Source organism: Gekko japonicus, unplaced genomic scaffold, assembly GCF_001447785.1.
Source record: "Gekko japonicus isolate JY-2015 unplaced genomic scaffold, Gekko_japonicus_V1.1 scaffold664, whole genome shotgun sequence".
Classification (NCBI taxonomy): Eukaryota; Metazoa; Chordata; class Lepidosauria; order Squamata; family Gekkonidae; genus Gekko; species Gekko japonicus.
The window spans coordinates 247,279-271,229 of NW_015166441.1; the positions used below are offsets into that span (position 1 = coordinate 247,279).

The following is a 23,951-nucleotide window of genomic DNA, read 5'->3' on the forward strand; positions in this document are numbered from 1 at the left end:
TGAGTTCTATTTTTCTCATAGGTTCAAAGGGAGGTTGAATCAACGCCTTCAGCGCCTTGTTTAAATTCCAGATCAGAAATCTGTGGCAAACATGAGGAGATAGCTGAGTCACTCCCTGCATAAAAAGTCTAATAAAACTGTTGGAAGAGAGGATTTTGTCATTATTCAACTTCAGAATAGACGGCAATGCTGATTATTGCCTCTAGAGTATTTGGATGGAGGCCCAGATGCAGCTGATCATGGACAAAGAGGATTATGCCTTTCTCATAAGGAAAAAGAGGGTCCAGGTCAATGCTACCTCCTGTGAACAAAAATTCTACTTTGTGAGCAACTGGCATCAAAGTTGTGAGTGAGCGATTTGGCTACTGCATATATTAGTTTGCTCTGGAGCCATCCTTCTTGAGCTAAGTCAAAAAGGTGTGAGCTGGAGGCTAAAAACATGTGAGCTAGCTCACACTAACTCAGCTTAGAGGGAACACTGGTCCAGGTGCTTTCTCCTACACCATCAGGTAAGTTCATAAATGCGGAGAGTAGATGGTTTGTGGGATGCTAGCATGACCTCAACCACTTCCTGGGGAAAATGTGCTCTCTAAGGCTCTTCTATCAATTTCCACATGGCTAGTTGTAGCCATTCTGGCTCCAGGAGAAAGAGAAGACCTAGTTGTAGCAAAGCTGACAATGGCAGGATCCTCCAAGGTTGAGCTACTGCCATGTTGATGAGATCGGAAAACCAAGGCTCCTGGGCCAAATGGTGGCAATTGTTATCACTTGGGAAGGAAATGCATACAGGAACCCCATTGGCCAAGGATGAATTAGTGCATCTTATCCTGCTTGAGACATTTTGAATGAGGAGCCTGGGGACTTTTGTCTGGAGTTGTGAAGAGATCTATACAAGGATTCACGAAGCAACACGGGGCAGCTCTGAAGACCCTTGGATTTAGTGACTATTCCCCGGGATCTATCAGTAGTCTGCTCAACCAGTCGGTTTCTCTATTTAAGGCGTCCTGGAGGTGCTGAACTTGAATACTTGGAAAGCATTTGATTCCCCAAATCAGAAACAGAGCTGCCTTTTCTGTAGGGTGTGAGATCATGTTCTGCTTGGCTTAAAATGTCCTACTGGAACACTAGGAGAGCCCATAAGAGGAGACAAGAGTGAAAACGAGCCTACTGAACTATGTTCATGGCTGAAATCATGAGGTCAGGATTTTGGCTAGGACCAGGACATCCTCTGACCTCTTGGTTGTGAGGCTCTCAGTAGACTGGATTAGTTTTTCCTGCTTCTCCTCTGTAAGAAAGGCCTTTCCCTGAGAGGTGACAATCCTTGCTCCTAGATGGATGATGTCTCTGAATAAAGATCTTATTAGGTCATCCAAGAGAAATAACACATGGCAACCCTGAGTCCGGAGGGATACCACCAACACAATCATGATCTTCGTAAATATCCTGGGGGATGACAACAGATAAATGGCAAGGCCCTGTACTTGTACTGCAAACCACTGTAGGCAAGTGAAGAACTGCCTGGAAGCAGGGTGCCTAGGAACATCTAGGTATGCTTCCCTGAGATAAAAAACCGTCTCAGTGGAGAGCCTCTAGAATGGATCCATTTGTGTTTGATGATCATCTTGCCCAATTTCTTCAGCAGCAAGAATTGGAAGGAATATACTTTGAAAAGCTGATCCTAAGACACTTGTTCTATGGCTCCAGTTCATAAGAGATATGCTATGGCCTGAGGCATCAGAGATTGCTTGTGAGGATACCTGGGAGAAGTGATAAACCTGAAGGGTGGACAGTTTACAAACTCTTATCTTGTACCGTCTTGAAAAACTTTCTTGACCAATCTGTCCAGTGTAGATTGGCTCCAAACATGGCTGAATAACTGAAGCCAGCCCCCTATTATATAGTCAGATGGAGCTGGAGTTTTTGTTGAAATAATGATTGTCTGCCCTGGGCTAACCAGAAGCTGCAGGTCAAGACTTGTTCCTGTTCCACTATGGCCTGCTACTTCTGTTGTCTCTATTGTTCCTTCCCCTGAAGGAGAAGTGGAAGGGATGAAAGGAACCTCGTGATCTGTTTCAGAAGTCCTTGTCTCTAACAGTGGAAGAGATCCGAGATGGCAGAGCCTTCCTTTTCTTCTTTGGCTTCAACAAAAATCTTTTCCAAAGCTGAATCTCCAAAGAGCTTCTGACCAAAGAATTTCTCAGTTGAGCGATTAGACTGAGAAAGGAAGTTAACCTTCCAATGTTTAAGCTACAGACTGCAATGAATAACAATATTGTCTACCAGCGCTTGGGCACTGAACTGCAGAGCATTCTGAGAGGTTTCCACTATGAACTCTGCTGCTCTTTTAATCTTCAGCAATTTCCTTTTGTGAGTGAGGGGGTCTGGGTTTGGGTTTTGCAGAAGGTTATCTGCCCATATCACAATGGCTCTGCAGAAATTGGAGAGAACTGAAGCTAGAGAGGAGGCTTCATGAGACTTCTTCAGTGCTACTTCATTTTTTCTGTCTGTGGGGTCTATTAAGGCATTGTCTACATCCTTTGATAACAAAGCCCAGAATGAAGAGTAGTCACCAGGCTTTAACCAAGGGAACTTTTAAGTCCTCCATACCAGAGTGAGGAAAGGAATAGAATTTTTTAGCTACAGTGAACAAGCTGTTGCCTGAACCAGGTACAGCCTATTCCACTTTCATAGCCTACTCAAAATGCTCAAGAAAAGAGCAAACAAATAAAACTGACACCAGTTTCTTAAACCCTCACTTGTCTAGATTTGAAGAGGCACAGGGTTTAACCTGATTTGTGTTTATAGCTGAGAACCTAAATGACTTTGGGTAAAAATCTGGTAAAGTGTTCTGCCTGGAATAATCTGGTGGAAGTTTTAGGGGTAAGGATGCCCTCCCCTGAACATTCCCCAGCTCTGTTAGAGGCTACTGACTCAGTTCTCATGACCGAGTGTTGTTTCTCATTATGCCCAGTCGATGGCAGTGGCGCCTCATACTTCTTAGGCTGAAGCTGATTGCACTCAGAGATAGCTGAGGATTCAAAAGCCCTGTAAAAGGTGGCCACTGTTAGCCACTGGTATGGGCTCTGGAGAGGAACCCGAGGATTCGCCAGATGACTGGACAAGGAACTCACCACCTTCCCTGCACCTGCAAGGGCTTCTTTTTGAAATATAGGAAGCTTCCTGAGAAGAGGAGGAATCTGAACAAAGAGTGTGTTGATCTCTATGGCATCTCTTACAGGGCCTGTTCTCCCACTTTTTCCTTTTGGAAACTGCCTGCTGCTGAGTAGAGTATTCCAGGGGAACAAAGTCTTGGAGGCCAGAGGTCGCTTCTGAAGCAAAAGGACTGGGCAGGCAAGGCAGAAAGGGCATTTGAGAGAGTCTCTGAAGCCCTGCTGTGACCAATCAAAGATGCTTAGAAAAGGTAGCATCTCCACTATATTAGAAAGCAGCCCTGAGGGAACTGCCACAGCTGTACTGCTTTAGGCTGCTTGCATAGGTACTGGAGAGTCAAAGGGGGAGGGGGTCTGCCTCTACCACTGATGAAGCAGGGGCTGGCTTAAAAACCACCTGTGTGCCCATCCCAGCCAAGGCTTTGAAGGAAACGGTGGAGAGGCCTGCCTGAACGCTGGAAGCCCAAGCAGCCAAACCTGAAGCCTCAGCTGCCACTGGGCTTGGGGAGAGCTCTGGGCATTATCCACGGGTTATTATTATCATATGGCATTGTGTGAAAAATAGCCAGGAGATCCTAAGATTGTCTGGCAGCTAGAAGTTCTAGCTCTTTTAGTGTTATGCACGGCTCCTTGGGAGGAAAGCAAGGGCAAACCTAGACAGAATAAAAAGTATAGACATCACCTTGCCAACAAAAGTCCGTATGGTCAAAGCAATGGTATTCCCAGTAGTACTGTATGGCTGCAACAGTTGGACCACAAGGAAGGCCAAGTGCCGAAGAACAGATGTTTTTGAATTATAGTGCTGGAGAAGACTCTTGAGAGTCCTTTGGACTGCAAGGAGATAGAATCAGTCAATCCTAAAAGAAATGAACCCTGACTGTTCCCTGGAAGGCCAGATACTGAAGCTGAAGCTCAAATACTTTGGCCACCAAATGAGAAGGGACCACTCACTGGAGAAGACCCTGATGCTGGAAAAGACTGAAGGTAAAAGAAGAAGGGGGTGGCAAAGGATGAGATGGTTAGACAGTGTCATAGATGCAACAAACATGAAATTAAGCAAACTCCGGAGCACGATGGAAGACAGGAGAGCCTGCTGTGATGTGGTTCATGGGGTCGCGAAGAGTCAGAGTCGACTGTGCAACTGAACAACAACAACCACTAGGTGGTGAGCTAGACATGTTTCTAAGGCAAGAAACTTCAGAGGTGGTTTGCCATTGCCCATCTCTGCGTAACAACCATGGTATTCCTTAGAGGTTGCCCTTCCAAATATTAGCCAAGGCCAACCCTGCTTAGCTTCCAAGTTCTGACGAGATCAGGCTAGCCTGGGCTATCCATGGGTGATCATAGCCAATAACCCCATAACTGGGTGATGATTGCTTGGCCTGGCACAGTTCTGGAGTGATGCACTGCAAAGAACCAACCCTCAAAGGGGCCTTGGCCTTTTTCCTCTTGGTTGCTGCAGCAAGAAGCTTTAAGGTTACTGAGGCAGTTGATTTTCTAACTTCCTTTGGTATAATAAATGGCAGGAAGCTAGCCCCAAAGGCCCCAATAAACTAGTTTATTTCTCTCTTTCTCTTTTGTGGGCCAACAAGACAGAGCTGACTAAGCAAGTCTTGCCTGAAGCAGGCCGGGCTTTCTGACTGGGAAAGGTCCACCTCCTACTGCTCTTCTTGGGGATCAGTTTAATTTGCATAAACCGTGCCTTGGAGTGAGCAGGAGGCATAACCCAAAGGAAGATGACTTCCCTCGTCTCAAGGAGAATATATTTATTACTATGTAAACCTTTACCAATCTTACCTTATATGCAGGGTTTGGAATCAATGGAGGTGCCCACTCTCCATCCATCTCTTCATCCCAGTCACCAGGTTTTTCAAAATTTGCATCAGGAATTCTTTCTGGCTGGTCCCAGTCCTAACACAAGGTGTATTATTCAAGATAATCAAATAAGATTGTTAGCACAAATATATATTTTTAGAGGAAGAGGCAATTCAACAGTATTTCCTTAAAATGCTTACTCATTTTACACATTGGTTCATTTTACTCATTGGTTCAGTTAGCATTGAATTTATTTGGCATTCATTATCAGCTTACCTTGCTCTGCCATTCCCTAAAACTTCATGAATTATCAATTGCAATAACATCCTTTTAGATTATATAGCATTCAACAAGAGTCACTGCAACCATTACTAGACATGGGAGACATTGCAATCCTAAACAGAGTTACACCCGTCTTGTTTGAGGGGAGGAGGACATCATGCCCCACCTAGGTATAATGCCCCATAATCCCTAAAGGCAGGAAGCAGATTGCGTTTTATGTCTCCAAAAGTTTGGAGTGCCCTACCTCTTTTAATTATCTCTGTATTCCCCAGTGACTGCATGGATTATTCGTGCTGGAAACTCTTACGTTATGGCTTCTCATTTCTGTACCTTGCTTTAGATGCCTTTTCAGTCTACTCATTGTCCTTCAAACGTTTGTGTTCTTTGTCTAAGGAAAAAAAAGACCATCCTGCTCCTTTCCTCCTCTCACCTGTCCTCTGTTAACTTTCTCCAGTTCCTACTCACTCACAGCAGTACTGACAGCTGGGCCAGCAGCTGAAGCCTCGGATGCAGAGGAGCCCTCAGATGGGAAATTAAGTAGTGAGGGTCCTGCATAGCTGTGTGGTGAAGAGCAGACCTCCAGAGCAAGGTTCCCTCTAAGCTGAGTTAGTGTGAGCTAGCTCACACTAACTCAGCTTAGAGGGAACACTGCTCCAGAGTGGAGCCACAAGCCACATCTCTTTGGACTCTGAGGAAGACACTACGGCAGAGATGTAGTTTGGTGCAAGAATGCTATCATGCACCACAGACACTGACAAGCCAAGCCTTTGCAAGCCTCAACTTCACAGAAGGGGCCACCAGACTGGAATGATGAGTCCTGCTTATTCAACCTGTGGTGGGAATAGAAATTGCCTGTTTGGTTCCACCCAGATTCCAGGTCTGTCTTGAGGAGTTTAGACAAAAAGGAGTGGAACAATCAGCATGCTGTGAAGAAAAAGCAGCAGCAGGGATCAATGTTCCCTCTAAGCTGAGTTAGTGTGAGCTAGCTCACACTAACTCAGCTTAGAGGGAACACTGGCAGGGATAGACCTCCCTCCCCTCCTCACTCCTTCTAAATGACAGGCTGTACGGTTTGCTGGGGGATCCCTTTCTGGCTAACTAAAGTTGCTTGCAAGGGGTCATCTGCCCCCATTATCCATTACTCTCTGTCTTCTGCTGGCAGAGATGAGGAAAAGGAGTATATCCCCCAATCTGAATACTCACAGACTGAGTCAGAGGAGGAGGGGAAGGTCTTAGATGACACCCGCTCCCAAAAACGAACCAATAGCCTAAATGTTTATTTTTGGGAGAGCCCCACTTTTCTACAGAGCATTAAAAATTCTGTAAATTTCACCTCCTCGGTACACAAACCTATGAAATAGGAGGAAGAAGAGCCCCCCCCCCCCGGTTTTCTGTAGTACCATAGAACTGAGGTCCATGCTCCCATTTCCATTATTTTCTGTAGAAGAAATCAAGGAGATATAGGTGAAGCCTACTGACCAGTACTTCCATGGGGGAGGAAAGCAAAAAGTGATACAGTATTCCTTTCATTTTAAGGCACCCAACTTTTTCAAAGTTCCAGTAGTAGACACCCTGGTTGCTGCCCTAGCTTTGGGGGTAGCCCTTCCAAGGGGGGAGCTTCCTCTGGGATACCACCAACTACAAAAGTGATGCCGCTCTACATGGGCCCATGAGGAAGATTGTCCTTGTCCATCAAGGCCTCTGCTGCCACCTTGCTGATGGCATGTTCATCACTTAAGTGGCTGAGGAATCTTCTGAAGGAGTATCCATATCTAAATCCCAGACTGGATATCTACATACAGTAGAGAGAGACCAGTGGTTTTCATATTAGATGTCAGCCTAGACTATATGAAGTTTTATGCCAGGGCAAAAGTGTTAGCAGTGATTGCTAGGAATAACCTTTGGCTCAATAGCTGGACAACAGATTTTCATTCCAATGCCAGTACAAATTCCTGGCTTTTCCTTTAGGCTAAACTGTTTGGTGAAAGTCTAGATGATGTCTTAGTTAAAACAAAGAAGCAAATAGTTACATCTCTCTCATCCAACAAATATAGTAGGCAAACCGAAGGGTAAATTCTCAGCCCCTTCATTCAAACACAGCAATTCCAGGATTCCAGAGGGAAATACAAAATATCATCATAGACAAAGTGAAAACAGAATTTCAGGTCCAGCTCCAAGTCCCAGCTCTCTAACTCCAGAAGGAACAACAAACAATGGCAGTAGTCGAATGCACACCAGCAGTCCACAGTTCAAACTGCATGGCAGTGCTCGGCCGCTGACTAGTGGGGAAGAGAGACTATTTCATGAAGTTACACAATCAGAATTTGTCTCAACCCTTTGAGACAGATTTCTCATGTTGCCCATGTCATGGTGTCCCATCAAGAACCAGTGGAGTAGATGCCATAAACCATCTTCTGGAAATCAACGCTACTGAAATTGTACCATTCCATCAAAAATTCTGTGGTAGATATTCAATATTTTTATGGTCCCCAGGTAAAATAGAATTTGGCGAGCTACCCTAGACCTAAAATTCTTTAACAGGTTCATGACATAAAATGATTGAATGGAAAAAAGATCACAAGGAGGTGGCAGAAATGGCACCAAAACTATAGAGGAAAACTCTGAAAGTTTCACTGAGACTGAGCTCACTCTAACTCAGCGGTGTTAAACATACAGCCTGAGGGCCAGATCCAGCCCCCACAGGACTCAGATCCGGCCCAAGAGCAACTTCCGTCTCCTGATTCTTATTCCAGGGCTGCTGCTGCAACTGCACTGTAGCTTGCTTTTCCCCTAGCTCCCTCAGTGGCTCTTTGCTTCCTGCTTCCTGCCTCTTGCCTCCATTTTTATCCCCCACAGCTCCCTCAGTGAATGCTTCCTGCTGTGCGGGAGAGATACAAAGACAAGCCTCCCCCCCCACACACACACATACAGACACAGCTTCTGTTTCCTTCTCCAGGATTTCTCTTAAGATTGGATTTCTCTGTTCCTATGTGGATTTTATTTTCTTAAAAAAAACAAAAACAATCCTGATTAGGAATTAGAACACTTGGATTGGTCCTTATATTTTGGAGAGTGGAGTGATTTCAGATGCTACTCTTAAGTAAGCAACTGAATGTTGTGGTTTCTAATGTCAGATTTACGTCCATTTATGCTTTGCATCCTCCTGGACTGAATCCTCCTGGACAGAACTGAGACCTAGATTTCCTGTCTCATTACCAATGTTGGTATCTCCATGCCTAGTACCCCTCTGCATATCACACCTAATCCAATCAAGCCTGCTATTGTAATTCACCTGGTATTACCATTCAACATCTAAAATCTCCTTTATAAAGTTTATATCTCCAGTACCTCATGTTACATTTTATAGCACGCATGGCCCAGCCCAACAAAGTCAATTTTATGTCAGATCCAGACCATAACAAATTAGTTCGACACCTTTGCTCTAACCAGTAGCCACCAGTAGCCACAGAAGGGAGAAAACAGCGTCTAGCCTCAATTCACCCATTTGTAAAATGGGAATGGTGATAGTTATAAGGATACAAAATATTTTCTAAACAAAAAGAACTGTTTACATTATTAAAACAATTATAACAATAATTATAAATATGAAACTTTTTAAAGCTTATGCTGGAATCAGACAGACACAGCACTAACTGAACAGCATGAGAAACAAGACAGCAATGCCCCAAATATAAGTGAAATGACATCCAGTTTCTGATGCATAAAGCATAAAGTAATGATACTGAAAATCTTACATCTGGTTTCTTGTCCATGGGATCTTCAATAGTTTCTCTTTCGTCCCAGTAGTCAGGTTTTTGTGCATCAGGATCAATTATTTTTTTGGGAGGAAGGAAATCCCAGTGTTCTTCTAGATGGCCAGCTTCAGCAACATAATTATCAATCTTCACTTCATAAGTAAGGTCTGGACGAACTATCAGAGTGTACAGATGGGTAAAATCATCCGTCTCAAAGAAAGAAAGGGAATACTTTATTATAAGCAATAGACTTATTTTCCAGTGTTCCAAACGAACTGGCAGTTTTGCCAAATAGAATACAACAAAAAACAAGTTGGGAGATGGTGTACCTCCCTGGTGAGTGGTGTGCCATCAGAGAAATGGGGGGGAGAGGGGGACACGGACGGATGGACTTTAAGATAGAGAACAAATTCTGTAGTAAACAAAAGAAAGCGTATTTGGGCAGAAACTCTCTCACAGAGACACAGTCAGTAGGACTGCCAGCATTTTTGGATAGTAAGTTAAAATTCATAGTGTAGACAATATGGAACTCCTTAATAATGGTTTTTTCCAGTCTGCATTACTATTCAGTCAAACAGCTGTTTAAAAGATATATTCTACAGCTTATAATGGGCTTTTCACTTGAAGAAAAGGAACCTTGGCACCAATTCTCAAGAAAATCAATTCCAGTGAGCATATGGAATATGAAAAAATCTGATTATGCATGCAAAATAGATGATTTTTCCCCTTGTGATAAAGATTTAGTGAACTATTTATTAATCTGTACCTCTTGCTCTACAACATCATTTATACTCCAAGTTACCAGTCCTTGAAAAATTAAGATAATTAGAACTTACTCTGTTACTTTCCTTGTACATAGGGTTGCCAGACCCCCCAGTTTGGCGGAGGTCACACACTTTTTGGGGGGTTCAAACCACCGCCAACCAGCTGGCTGGCAGGGGAAGCCCCGCCCCCAAGCCCCAACACCCACAGCCACCCCATCCCTTCTCTCAAGAGAAGAGGGAGAGGAGCAGCTGCGGGCGGGGGCCTCCAGCTGCCTGCACTTAAAGAGCAGTCAGTGGGAAAGGGCCCTGCGTGCCCGATCTTTGAGCGGAGCTCCCTTTGCTAGTGCAGGCAGCCGGTGGGAAGGGACCCCATGCAAGCAACCTGCGGCAAGCAGCTGCTGATGAGCCTAGTACTGCTAGCATCATCTGGCAGAAGGTGGTTAAATAAACACAGGGTGCTCAATGCAACCACCACTAGAAGCAATTCCACTAGTGCTGGCTCAGTCACTTTGCAACTGCCCTTGGTCAGCCCAAGACCCTACTGTGTATTTGAGGGTGCCCTTCCTGATGCCAGGCATGTAGTAATATACAAAAGCTTATACAGTTAAACTCAAATGATAATAGAGCTTTCCCCTCCTTTCTTTTGCTGCAGGTTTATATCTTATCTCCAAAATGCTCAAGGTGGCATACTTAGTTCTCCTTTCCCCATTTTACCCTCCCAGCAAGAGAATAAAATAAGCTAGGCTAGGCTGAGGGAGACTTACTGGCCCGAGGTCACCAGGAGCTTCATGGAACTGTGCAGATTTAAAGCCAGGTTTCCCAGATGCTAGTCTGACATTCTAGCCATTATATCATGCTGTCTGTCCAACTGAGCTCAAAATGCTTTTCCTGGAGAACAGGGGATACACAGGAACAGCAATGAGGGGGAAAACAGTGGTGTCTAGTGGGAGACGTTTGCTGATAAAAGTCACTTCCCCTTTCTGCTGGAAGACCTTGAGGTCCAGTGGAAAACACAGTTTGGATTCAGCCTAAATATTTACCTTGGCATGGATTTTCATATTACAATATGCTCTTCCCTATTTGTTTGTATATCGCAATATGCGTTCGCTATTTGTTTCCCTGTTTGCGTGCAGAAATCAGCACAACAGCATGACAAGAAGGAAGAAAAAGGCAAAAGATTTCACTGAAAAATAACTGAAAAACTAGCAATGAACAAGACTAGTGTCTTTTTAATAGCTGAGAAATATTAATTATACCTCACATTTGATGTCCTTATTGATCATATAGTAGTCATCTTTATAGTTAAAAATAACTTGCACAATCTTTTTGTCCTCTCCACATATATCAGGGCCTAGAAGGAAATAACAGTTCTTAGAGATATAAATTCAAATTACCAGGTCTAATTACCAACTCTAATAACAATTTTAATGCAGACTGATAGAGACATTATGTTTAATACTACTTTAATTTTATACCTCTGGTACCAAAACCCACTTTTATTTATTTTACTTTTTTATATTCAGATCTACACTTTTTCATTTACCTTTGCTTTCCCTTATTTATTTCAGTCAGTATCACTCAAGATGGATATTAGGGGAAATGGTAGAGCCAGAACTAGCATCTACCCAGGAAAAAAAATCTAGAATTGTGGTTGACAGCTGACTGAAAATGCCAATTAATTGTACAGCAGTGGGGAAATTATTTATTTATTTAATTTATACCCCACCCTCCCCGCAAAAGCAGGCTCAGGGCGGCTTACACTGATTAATATATAAATAACAATTAAAATCCACACAAAAGCGTCTAAAACAGTTCAATTATAAACAATTCAATGACATAAAGTGCTGGTGATATTGAATTAATTGCCTAACAATGGTGTGCTGTAAGAGTGCATACAAAGGTCTAACAGTTATTCTGCTCCATGATCTTCCTAATACGAGCGGCGGCACAGGCTGTAGATGTCAAAGCCAACGGCCAAGGCTCTATAATTAAGATTGTTGGTGGTAATAGTGGTGGCGGCTCCTTAGTTGAAAGCCTGGTGGAAGAGCTCCATCTTGCAGGCCCTGCAGAACTGTAAAAGATACCGCATGGCCCTGGTGTCTTGGAGCTGCCACTGAGAAGGCTCTGGCCCTCATAGTAGCAAGCCTGGCATCCTTGGGACCCGGGAGGGTCAGTTGGTTTTGAGACCCTGGCCATAGTGCTCTCTGAGGTATTTATTTATTCATTTTATTTTTATCCCGCCCTCCCCGCGAACGGGCTCAGAACGGCTAACAAACAAGGGCACCATGTGCCAAGTATAAAACATTAAAACACATAAAAACAACCATTTTATCAAAGTTCTCAGTGCTCAGTGATGTTAATATTAATCATTTAGTCAAATAAATTAAATCAAGATGGTGATCAGTAGATGTTCCTCAAGCCCAAATTGGCAGTACCGCTCTATCCGAATACTGTAACTTGATCTTATAGGGGGCCATCAATCTTAAATGGGCCATGGGTAAATGGGTATATATGGGGAAAGGGAGTCTGTCAGGTATGTCGGATCCTGGCCATATAGGGCTTTAAAGGTAAGAACCAGTACCTCAAAACGAATTCAGTATGCCATTGGCAGCCAGTGTAATGTCTTCAGCACAGGCTGAATGTGCTCCCACCTGGGGAGGCTCATCAAAAGCCTGGCAGCAGCATTCTGCACTAGCTGCAGCTTCCGAATTTGGGACAAGGGTAGCCCCATGTAGAGAGTGTTACAGTAGTCTAATCTCGAGGTGACCATTGCATGGATCACAGTTGCCAGGTCATTGTGGTCGAGGAAGGGAACCAAGTGCCTAATCAGCCAAAGATGGTAGAAGGCCAACTTGGCAGTGACTGCAACCTGAGCCTCCATGGTTAAGGAGGCGTCCAAGAGCACTGCCAAACTCCTAACCTCCAGCGTTGGCACCAGAGGCGCCCTATCGAAGGTTGGGAGTGGAATCCCTATCCCTGAACTGCCCCGACTCAAGCACAGGATCTCCGTCTTCATCAGATTCAGTTTCAGTCAGTTCAGTCTAAGCCAACCAGCCACGGCTTGTAATGCCTGGCCCAGATCTTCCGACCTGGAGTTCGACAACATCAGCATACTGGTGACACCCCAGCCCATGCCTCCGGGCAATCTGGGCAAGGGGGTGCATATAGCTGTTGAATAGCATCGGGGAAAGCACTGCCCCTTGAGGAACTCCACAATCCAGTGGGTGCCTCTTGGACTGCTGTTCTCCTACTGCCACCCTTTGTCCCCGAACTTGGAGAAAGAAAGAAAGCCATTGCAAGGCAAGCCCCTGAATTCCTATGTCGGCGAGGCAGTGGATCAGTAATTGATGGTCAACCATGGTGAACGCAGCTGACAGGTCCAACAACAACAGCACTGCCAATCCGCCCCTATCCAGGTGCCTCCGGAGGCCATCCATGAGGGCGACCAGTGCCATCTCCGTCCCGTTTCCAGGGTGAAAACCGGACTGGAAGGGGTCTAAGATGGAAGCGTCATTCAGAAAGCTCTGTAGCTGAGTTGCCACCGCTCTCTCTATTAATTTGTCCAAATAGGGCAAATTGGAAACCGGCCAATAGTTGCTCAACTCAGCTGGATCCAGAGATGTTTTTTTCAAGAAAGGATGGACCACTGCTTCTTTGAGCACCCCAGGTAACTGTCCCTCTACGTGGGACTTGCTGATAATCTCCCTTAAGGTGCCTCGGAACCCATCCCAGCCAGCTATAATTAGCCACGACGGGCACAGATCAAGGCAGCATGTGGTAGGGCACACAGCTAGGAGCAATTTGTCAACTTCCTCTAGGCTGAGTGGGCTGAAATGATCCAAAACCAGAATCGAAGACGTGCATGGAGCCATCTAAGCCTGGGAATTATTAGGAAAGAGATAAAAAATAAAAACTGCCAGCATTATAACTTCCTTATTTAAAGATGTGGTGAGACCACATCTGGGATACTGCATACAGTTCTCATTGCCATTCCTAAAAAACAAAAACATATCACTGGAAATAGTTCAGAAAACAGCAACTAAAAATCAGAGCCAAGGAATGGTTCAGAAAGAACACAACTTTAACTCCCTGGCAGTGTGCACACAGTCAGTGCACATGTGCATTCCTTCACCTTCTGGTGGTGTCTGCAGAGCCTGACTGGGCAAAAAAAGTCTTCTATCCACAGCCACTACATGACCAAGGCAATCCATTTCCAGTACATTTGCCTATTTACAGCCACTACACCCAATGGACATTGAGGCGAGGAACGGAGGAGAAAGCACAGTGGCACAACTCCCTGGTGATGCACCTGTAGTCAGCACACACTCAAATGCTCCATCACCTTCTGGTGGCATTGGAAGAGGCCAACCAGGCAGTACAAGGTTGGAGCTTTTCATCACCAGACAGCCTGTGAGAAAGGCTGACACACTTCTGGTGGATTCACCTATTTACAGCCGATGCAGCTAAATGCATGAGCTGTGGCAGCACTGTGGTGTGGCATGTAAAGGGCATCACATTTAGAAACCTTCATGATGCCCTTAAATGAGCCCTGAAGTAACCTGGAAACTTTAGACCTCAACCTTATATTTTTGATATAGCTCAAAAAGAATGCTCAAAGTGTTATGGTACCTGTTAAGACCACTAACTGAAGCAGCCAGAATACTTCTGGCCCAATACTGGAAAGTGCCAAATGTAGAGATTTGGTTACATAGGATATGGCACATTATGCTAGTGGATAATATTTCTTTGTTAAAGTACAAAGAGCCTAGACAGAAAACAGATATTCCTCTTCAATACACCAGTGTGTACCATTTATTGAATACTGCAATATTAAACTCACTGTAGAAATTGTCTAAAAAAAGACTTACCTTGATTTAGACTGAATATATATGTTTTTAGAATTAGAATGTCACTTCTAAGTTGCTGATGTTACAAGTGATGTATAGAAATGGTGCATCATTGTGACATTATTTTAATTACTGTTCAGTGATTTAAAAAAAAATTTCTATCATTTTTAATTTTAAAAACATCAAGAGGTCAAAGTACCTTCTCTCTAAGCAGCATTTGAGGCTTTTTAGTTTAGGGATATTATACAGGTTTATAAAATTACGAATGATATTGAGAGAATAAATAGAACAATTTTTGTCCCACTTTTTAACACTAGTCAAAGTAATCCAACAAAATTACTGGCAAAAGATTCATTACAGACAAAAGGTAATCATACTTCACACAACATTCAGTATGGAATTAATTGCCACAGAATGTATTAATAAACTCTTTACAGTAGAGGATATGTGCATCAATAAGCTATGATAGCAAAACTAAATCTTCATGTTCAGAGGCAGTACACTTATGAATACCAAATGCTGGGAACATACAGAGCAGAGCTGCTGTCATGCTTGTCCACTCTTCCAGAAGTACCTGACTTGCATGGATGGAAACAGGGTACTGGGTACTGGGCTGTATGAAATTTTGGTCTGATCTGGTAAGGATCTCTCTTAAGTTCTTATGGAAGAGAACAGGCCATAGGCTCACAGAGCACTCCTAAGTAGTAGGGGTGTTCAAGAAAAAAAATGTTATTTTTTCAATTTGGGTATATCAGACCCGGAAAACATTGGTAAATACTGAATTTTCCAAGTACCAATAGTGGTATAATATTGAGATTTGAGACATATTCGGTATTTCCAAATATATTTGGGTCTGATATACCCACTAGGAGGGAAGGGAGAGCGAAAAGGTATATTTAAATGCCTTCCCTTCCCTCCCCCAGCCGCACCTACTTCCACTGGTCAGTTTCACTCCCCACCAGTCAGCTGTTAGGTTTAGGCCATTTAAACCTAACAGCTGATCAGTGGTGTGGAGTGAAACTGACCAGTGGAAGTGGCAGGGCAGCTGAGGCAGGATGAACCCGAATAAAAGCCGAATAAAATCAGTTTTGGGCTCAGCTATATCAGTAGTTGGTGACTTACACTATATCTGAAAAATACTAATACGGTATTGTTCAGGTATTCATTCGGTTCAGTTAAGATGAATGCACACTCTAAGTAAGAATGTGCAATTTTTTTAATTGGTATTTTTCAGTTCAGGTCTATTGGACCCGAAAACATTTCATTATTTCCAAAAAATCCCAAATCCCATAGACCCAAGATGAAAAATACTTTTTTTTTTTTTAAAGCCAGTCTGATCCTGGGGCTGGCTTGGCTTCTCCTGCAGTGCAGTTTAAACTGCGCTGCAGGAGAAGCTACCCCCAGAATCTGCATGCTGCAGGACGCTCTCTTCACTCCACATGCAGACCTGGCTGGGATGGCTTCTCCTGCAGCGCTGTCTTATGCAGTCCCTTTAAATTTTAAAGGGACTGCAGCAGAAGCCTGACGAACAGCTGAGAGGTGGGAACAATCTGCTCCCTCCTCTTAGCTGTTTTCTGATTGACAAGTAATTTCCAAATATATATGGGATTTTTTCAGGATTTTTTTTCTGGTTTCCTTCAGAAAACCCAGATACATTTGGGAAGCCAAAGTATACCCAAAAACTACTGATAAGGTACTTTTTGGTTATATTTTCAGCTCAGTTAGATCTGAATACACACCCCCTACTTCTAAGCACATTTACTAAGAACTAAGTCCCACTGACTTTATAAACGCTTAGGATTGCAGTGTTTTGCAAATATAAGGGAACTATAATTTTCATCAATACAAAAATAAGTAGCTCTAAAATATTGAAAGAATTGAATTCCTTATAGCACTGAGATAAATTCTTCATCAGCTAAGATGCAAAAATTACTGCATGAAACTGATATTCTTTGACTGTTGGTAACAGATGTTTTAAAGAGAACTTACCAAACATAATGTAATACCTGGTATCTTCATTCAATGTCTCTTGATTCACATCTTCAGGAAAAAGTTTAATATAGGCACCACCACAGTCAACGTGTTGGTCATATTTTACTGTATATTGAATAACTAAGGTTTGACCTTCGTTGTTGAATGGTCGAAACCTTGCTGACACTGAATAGTATTTTGTGTCTTCAGTTGTCTGCAGGCCTGTAAAGAGAATATGGGTCCAAATGTCAAAGAAAGCTGTTATTAAAATGTTTTACTGCAATTGAGATATGTTCAATAAATTTTGCTTTGCTTATAAAGTCTCTAGATAAGAAAATAAAAACTGCGAGACAGGCAAAAAATGGAAAAGACAAAAAAACCCAAACTAAAATCTACCCTAGGACACAGCCAAGGTTTATGTTTCTTAAAACTTCTTTAAATATTCCATAACTGTCTGAGAGGTTTTCCCTGAACTGGCCATGCATACCAATTACTTTTCTTGGATATTCACTCAGAACACTTGCTGATGTCATTTTTCTGAATTTTTTTTTAAAGGGTTTTCCTTTGTAGACCAATTACAGGAACTGCATCCCTGGTAACACAATCTATTAGCTGATATATTGCAAGATAACACATTGCATTCTTTGAGGTCAGGTAAGGCAGGTAAGGTAAGAATGAGAGGTAAGAGAAAACTTTCCCTTACTTCCTCTCAGCTAAGAATAGCGAATATCTTTGTTACTTGTTTGTAGCTTGCTACTGTCTCCTCCTGCGAATCTGCTTGAAACCTAGGTACTCAGAAATATATGGAACAAAAATATCTTTGGCTATAAAAAAAGGTGACTACCTTTGAACATATCCAGGATTATTACTACAGAAAGAAAATGCAATGACAAGCCAGAAGAAAGAGAATTTACTTATCAAACCATAAACATTTATGAAACAAAGCAAGACTCGTTTTGTCGTCATTTTATGTTAGGAAGGGGAGGAGGGGGAGGGGAAGACTGGATTTATATCCCACCCTTCACTCAGAGTCTCAGAGTAGCTCACAATCTCCCTTCCCTTCCTTTCACCACAACAGACACCCTGTGAGGTAGTTTGGGCTGAGAGAGCTCTTTCGAGAACTGCTCTTTCGAGAACAGCTCTGAAAGAACTTTTGACTGACTCAAGGTCACACCAGCAGCTGCACATGGAGGAGTGGGGAATCAAACCCGGTTCTCCCAGATTAGAGTCCACCCTCTTAACCACTACTCCAAACTGGTCAACTCCCAGCTCCTAGTCCAGAACTCAAACCACCACATCCCTTATGACGGTCCTACCCATCATTGGTAAGTTTGCCAACCTTAAGTTTTAATAATAGATATGTAAATACAAGTTTCAAAGATAATATTCTTGGAATTTAATGTTAGTGTGCAGTTATTACAACCAGGATATAAAAATACTTCAGGAACGCCCAGTGGGCTTTTTCTTCCCTACTTTCTTACAGCGCTGAGCAGGAGATCGTAGTGCCTTAGGATAACTGCTGTTGAAAGCACCTTCTGTTTCAAACAGTGGTTTGCCATGTGGGACAAAGTTGACCATTTGAGAAAGGTGTCCAAAGAACATGCAAGAAAAAGCAGCATGGACCTTTACATCTTAGCTAGCATTGAAACAGCATAACAGAATAAAAGTGCATGAGAACAAGCCAAAAAGTCAGTAGAGAATATTCAAGACAAATTGCACTTTTCATAACTGCTTGATTAGAGATAATACCTTTATCTTTTTCTCTATCACCATAGAATCTTCCTGCAGATATTCGAAATTTACCATAATCAGTTCTGTGTTTAGACTGAACCCACCGTTTCTCCCATTCATCTGGAAAAAAGTAAAAGTTTATCAGTAGCAAAAAAAAAAGTTTACCAAAGATAGTAAACAGTTATTATTTAACAGAATGTGAAATGACTATTTTATATGATATAGCATGCAAATAAACATATGGCTATAATGTGTATGAACTCATCCATGGGGAGTTTAATAGTACCATGGCTAACCTAGCAGTGATTTGACAGATATGACTACTGGTTTAACTCACTAACAAACACAGTTAGCTTAGAAACCTATACAACAGAGTCTAGTAAACCTTTTTAAAAAATTGTTAATAGAAACAAGTCTTATTCAAGTCAGTATTAAATACTTGTTTAATGAAAAGTAAATGATAATAACCCACACTGAATGAAGTCCTGTCTTCTGTTGCTTATTTGCACATATTGGTGTCTATAGACATTTCTGCAAGTTTCCAAAATGGCTCAAGCCATGCTTTGACATTTCTGAAGCAAAGAAAATAGCTGAAGCATGTATTTTTATGATATCCTCTAACAGAATTGCCTAAATAGCCCAAGAACACATGGACAGAACAAAACATAAGATCTTCAGTAGTCATCAGTTTGATTATATCGAGAAGTTTTCCCAGAGGTTTTTATGGCATCTTTCTTATTCCTAACATTGTTTAAAGAGCTTTAAAACCATTGAAACATTAAACACCATATAAACAAGTATTTCTTTTAAAGTTCTTTAAAGTCCTAGAATTACATTTTGTGTGTCCGTGTGTGTGTAAAATTCAAGAATGCTTCACTGAGTAGCAAAACCCTATGTTTAACCGCATCTGAAACTTGAGATAACTACTCCTGGGTCCCCAGGGACTACTAGTGCATGTTGAATCATGTTTGATGATTTGCCTGCTTTATGACATGTTTATACCCCTAGACCCAAGACTCAGCATTAAGTCAAATAAAAAGAATGATACAATTTACTTTCACAATCCACTTTATGAAGCAAAGAACAACACAGGACAATGACAATTTAGTCAGAATAAGTGCCTAAGAAAATCTCCTGAAGAAAGCAGGATTAAAAAACAGTGAACAATTGTAATAACTGATACTTATCTTCCCATGGGATATGTGCACCCTAATTTTCTTATGGAATATGAAGAGAAGCGACAAGGAGAAGGAAGGAAATGGATGATGGGGAGGGGAAAGAAGTATAATATTTTCTCTCATATTTTTGTCGTTCCCCGTGAAATCATGTTCCAATTCTTGAACAACAAGCAAATCCAAATTAAAGTAAGAGCCAAAACCTAACGTGATTAATGTACTGATTCTGCCTCCATATTCAGAAATAAGATACATAAAATTATAGTCTGTACAGAAGTGTTTAGGTGTAGCCTCAAAGGGAAGAGACCGAAATTAGTATAATATCAACAATTTACTGCTATATATTTTTCTTTTTTTAAAAGACATAACATTATTTGCAATATTCTTCCTACCAAAGAATCTGCTGCTTTTGGCTGTATTCAGAATAGTCAGTGGAAACTTAATAGGCACTCTGTTGATTCTGGTCAATTACTTTTATAAATAAAATAGGTGAGAATAGTAATTCCAGAGACAGGACTTTTATAGATTAATTAAGTGCTGGGATCCTGGATGTATTAATCAGTAAAGACCCTCATGTTCCTCTATTCCTTCCATGCATTACTTGGAATTCTCCTCATAAAATTGACTATTTGTTCTCCTTCCCTCAAAAACAAACAAGCAAACAAAAAGCCTAATAAAATCTAGTTCTGTAGTTTTTGTATTTCGTATTATTTTCAGCAATGGTATGCAACTCTCCATGTAGGTCAACAAAGTAATCAGACCATGCACAATGAAATAAGCTATTGTCATTTACTGTGAATATCAATGTGACTTTAATTAATTGTTAAAATAAACTTTGATAATCAAGACATTTTTACTGACTGCAAAATAAGTACAGTTTTACTAAAAATATGAATAACTGCATATCCCCATTTACATGTAATGTAAATACACTGCTACACTGTACTATGAAATCACACAAGGAAGCATTTTTTGTAAAGCAGGCTATACAGAATGAATAAGATCTCCTTGCTAGGACAGATCCCACTATATCACTTACCCTCATCATCAAACTCTTCTCTAAAATACTCTTTTATTATTGTATGCTGAGGCTCCTCTAACTGGGTAGAAGACCTGGCACCGCTGCCAGCTACTGTACCAAGTAGTGCCCCTATCAAAAAAATCCCAAAACAAATCAGTTTCATTACTGATATAATTAACAGCTTAGTTAAATTAATGTGGCAGGAGCCTTTTTAAAACTGCAGTAGCAGGACTTCAGAAGCTTTTACTCTGAAATACCTTGCTTCTGCTCCTGAACCACAGCCACTACACCACACTGATACCATGCTTAGCTGATGGAACCTTCTAATTGGCTGGAATCCATGAATAATTATGCTACAGGAACCAATCGGCAGGGACCACGCAACCAAGTGCACAAAATGCTATTTGGAACATCTCAAAGGAAATGGATTTTGAAGACCCAGGTGTCCTAGCCTAATTCAGACCACGCCACACCGCCTAAGTAGCTTAGTGTCAGCAACAGGCAATAAGTACTAACCTCTTGCTGTAGACTATTATTTGACAATATGATTTATGCTCGATGGTCAGGATTTTTTTAAAGAATGCAATCAAAATTCTCAAACCTAGATGTAAGCAACATAAAATGACTTAGTAACAATATAGTTATCTATCTACAAACATTGTTTTACCTCAGAATATGGTATTAAGAATCTCTTTCATCCTCTGACCTTTCCCTTATGAGCCTACAGTTTTCCCTGTAAACCTGCTGATAGAAAGGTTTTGATTAGTGTGGTACAGTGTAATTGTAAGGACTTCCTGAGTCATTTTTAATGAACTGTAAAGAATTCCCATGAGAATAATGATAAAATACAGAATTGAGATTTTAGAGTACAGGAGAATTATGACCAAGTAGTCAGGACATGTGAAAATATAAGTGTCTTTACAAAAGATATGGATGGAGCCAAAAAAGAAGATGTACATTAATATGGGAGGAGTGACATCAACACAGAACAAGACCAAAGAATAAATTCACTGTGTTACAGAACTATATGGTGAAGGTGAATGGGTTTTTATTTATTGGTACCCCATTCTATCCCAAAGGATCAGTACAGTTAACGCATTTTAAAAACAGGCAGTAAATCTAATGATACAAAATATGTATATATTTTATTTAATGTAGTATTATCTTAACTAGGGTTGCCAACTGCTTGGAGGGGAAAAAAGCTTTAGCTGCCCATTTCCTAACATTAAGCCTCTATTAAAGGGACAGAACATTTCCCTCCAGGCCTGTTGGCAACCCTAAAGGAAGCAATTCCTACAGTAAGGATGAGTCAACTTCAAACTTTTGTATTCTGATTTTTCCTTGGAATACCCAATATCTGCTGATGTGTTTTAAATTTACAAAGGAAAAGGCATACTCAGAATGTCTTAATAGTTAAGGTATAACTAATTTGTATTAAAATTATCCTCAGTACTGTACTCATGCTTAAGAATATTAAAAAAAAATTAGGAGTATCAGATTAAGATCCAGCTAGTACAGCTTTCTTTGCAAGAATCCCAAAAGTCTTCAGGCACTGCACAGTCCACCAGAAATCTGAGAACAGGCCATGATCTAACTTCTGACCACGATTACCCAACAGACTGAGCAATCTATATGTCAGATCCATCATTCTGAGATGAAATTAGAGATCTCATAAAGAGCTGATATTATAGGATGGGTAGAAGGTGCTTTCAATAGCTCACCAGTGTTCAGGAGGAGTTGCTCACACAGCAAATACACACAGGAATACAGTCACTACAGTAAGAAAACATACATGTTGGTTGCTAGCACCCAATTTGCCCTGACCAAGATGGCTCAGCCTACCCTGATCTCATCAATCTCAGAAGCTAAGCAGCTCTGGCTAGTATTTGGATGGGAGACCTCCAAGGAATGCCAGGGATACTAAGCGGAGGCAGGCAATGGCAAACCACCTCTGACCATCTCTCGCCTTGGAAAACCCTACTAAATCAGCTGTGACTTGATAGCACTTTTCACCACTAGCACCTAATCTAAGACAATCATTCACAGCCTTCTATCAGAAAGTTGAAATAACCTACCTACCATTGTAACCTGACATTCTATGCAATAGGTCCCATGTATAACCCAGTCAACAAACCCGCATATCCCTTAAGAAAAGATCACTTTTGTGATACAAATAAACCAGCAGAAGTGTTGAGCTATTTGATAAATTGCTGCCTAAGGGTCAAACTAAAGTTTACACACAGATGTGTACAGCATTAAACTGACAACATCTACATGCGCCCCCTTGCCCAGATTGCATGGAGACACGGGCTGGGATGTCACCAGTATGCAGATGATACCCAGCTCTATCTGTTGTTGGGCGGCTAGTGTGACTCTAGACCGGAAGATCTGGACCGGGCCTTATAAGACATGGCTGGATGGCTTAGGCTGAGCCAACGGAAATTGAATCCGACGAAGACGGAGGTCCTGTGCCTGAGTTGGGGTGGACCGAGGGTAGGGATCCCACTCCTGACCTTTGATGGGGCTCCGTTGGTGCCAGTGCCGGAGGTTAGGAGTTTGGGAGTGCTCTTGGATGCCTCCTTACCGATGGAGGCCCAGGTAGCAGCCACTGCCAAGTCTGCCTTTTACCATCTTCGGCTGATCAGGCAGTTGGTTCCCTTCCTTGAACGCAACAACTTGGCAACAGTGATCCATGCGATGGTCACCTCGAGATTGGACTACTATAATGCTCTCTACATGGGGCTGCCCGTCACAAATCCGGAAGCTATAACTAGTGCAAAATGCTATAGCCAGGCTTTTAATGGGCCTCCCAATGCGGGAGCACATTTGGCCTGTGCTGAAGGCATTGCACTGGTTACCAATAGCATACCGAATTCGCTTCAAGGTGCTGGTTCTTATCTTTAAAGGTTCTTTCTTGGTGGCGGCTCCTCTCTGGTGGAATGAGCTCCCAGAAGAGATGAGGGCCCTGCGGGACCTTATGCAGTTCTGCAGGACCTGCAAGATGGAGCTCTTCCACCAGGCTTTCAATTAGGACGGAGCCACCCCCAACAAAGAACCCTGCTCCCTGAAGATATCAGAAGAGCCTGTGCCAGCTGCACAAGATCAGATCTATGGGCTGACCACTAGGATAGAGTACTGAAGGTCGGCTGTCATCTTTTAATTCAGTTAATCATTTGATAATTATTAGCATTACAAGAGAAAGACCCGCGAAACTCGTGGGGGTGGGGGAGGAACTCAACAGGCGGAGGAGGAAGAACCAGGTAAGTTTCCCGCCCTCCCGTCGGTTCCCCGTCTCCTCCACCCCCGGCTCGCCACCCCCCCAGTCTCTCTTCCCCCCCCTCCGATGTGAGCCCGTCTCTTCCCCCCTCCCCCCTTTCCCCTCTCCGTAGCGAGCCCCGGCGGCTGCAGCTGCCGGGGCTT

General features: G+C 42.3%; 1 protein-coding gene across 1 annotated transcript in view; it reads right to left on the reverse strand.

Annotated features, from left to right (window-relative positions):
* The window catches only part of LOC107111057 (calreticulin-like), a 33,030-nt gene extending 11,037 nt beyond the window's left edge, over positions 1-21,993 (reverse strand). Inside the window, exons 1-7 of the mRNA XM_015411965.1 lie at positions 21,990-21,993; positions 20,550-20,660; positions 18,354-18,455; positions 16,623-16,826; positions 11,043-11,137; positions 9,023-9,232; positions 4,968-5,081 (exon numbers count right to left, since the gene is read on the reverse strand). Of these exons, the coding sequence (XP_015267451.1) occupies positions 4,968-5,081; positions 9,023-9,232; positions 11,043-11,137; positions 16,623-16,826; positions 18,354-18,455; positions 20,550-20,660; positions 21,990-21,993 (840 nt within the window). The remainder of the gene's footprint in view (positions 1-4,967; positions 5,082-9,022; positions 9,233-11,042; positions 11,138-16,622; positions 16,827-18,353; positions 18,456-20,549; positions 20,661-21,989) is intronic.
* Positions 21,994-23,951: the final 1,958 nt, after the last annotated feature.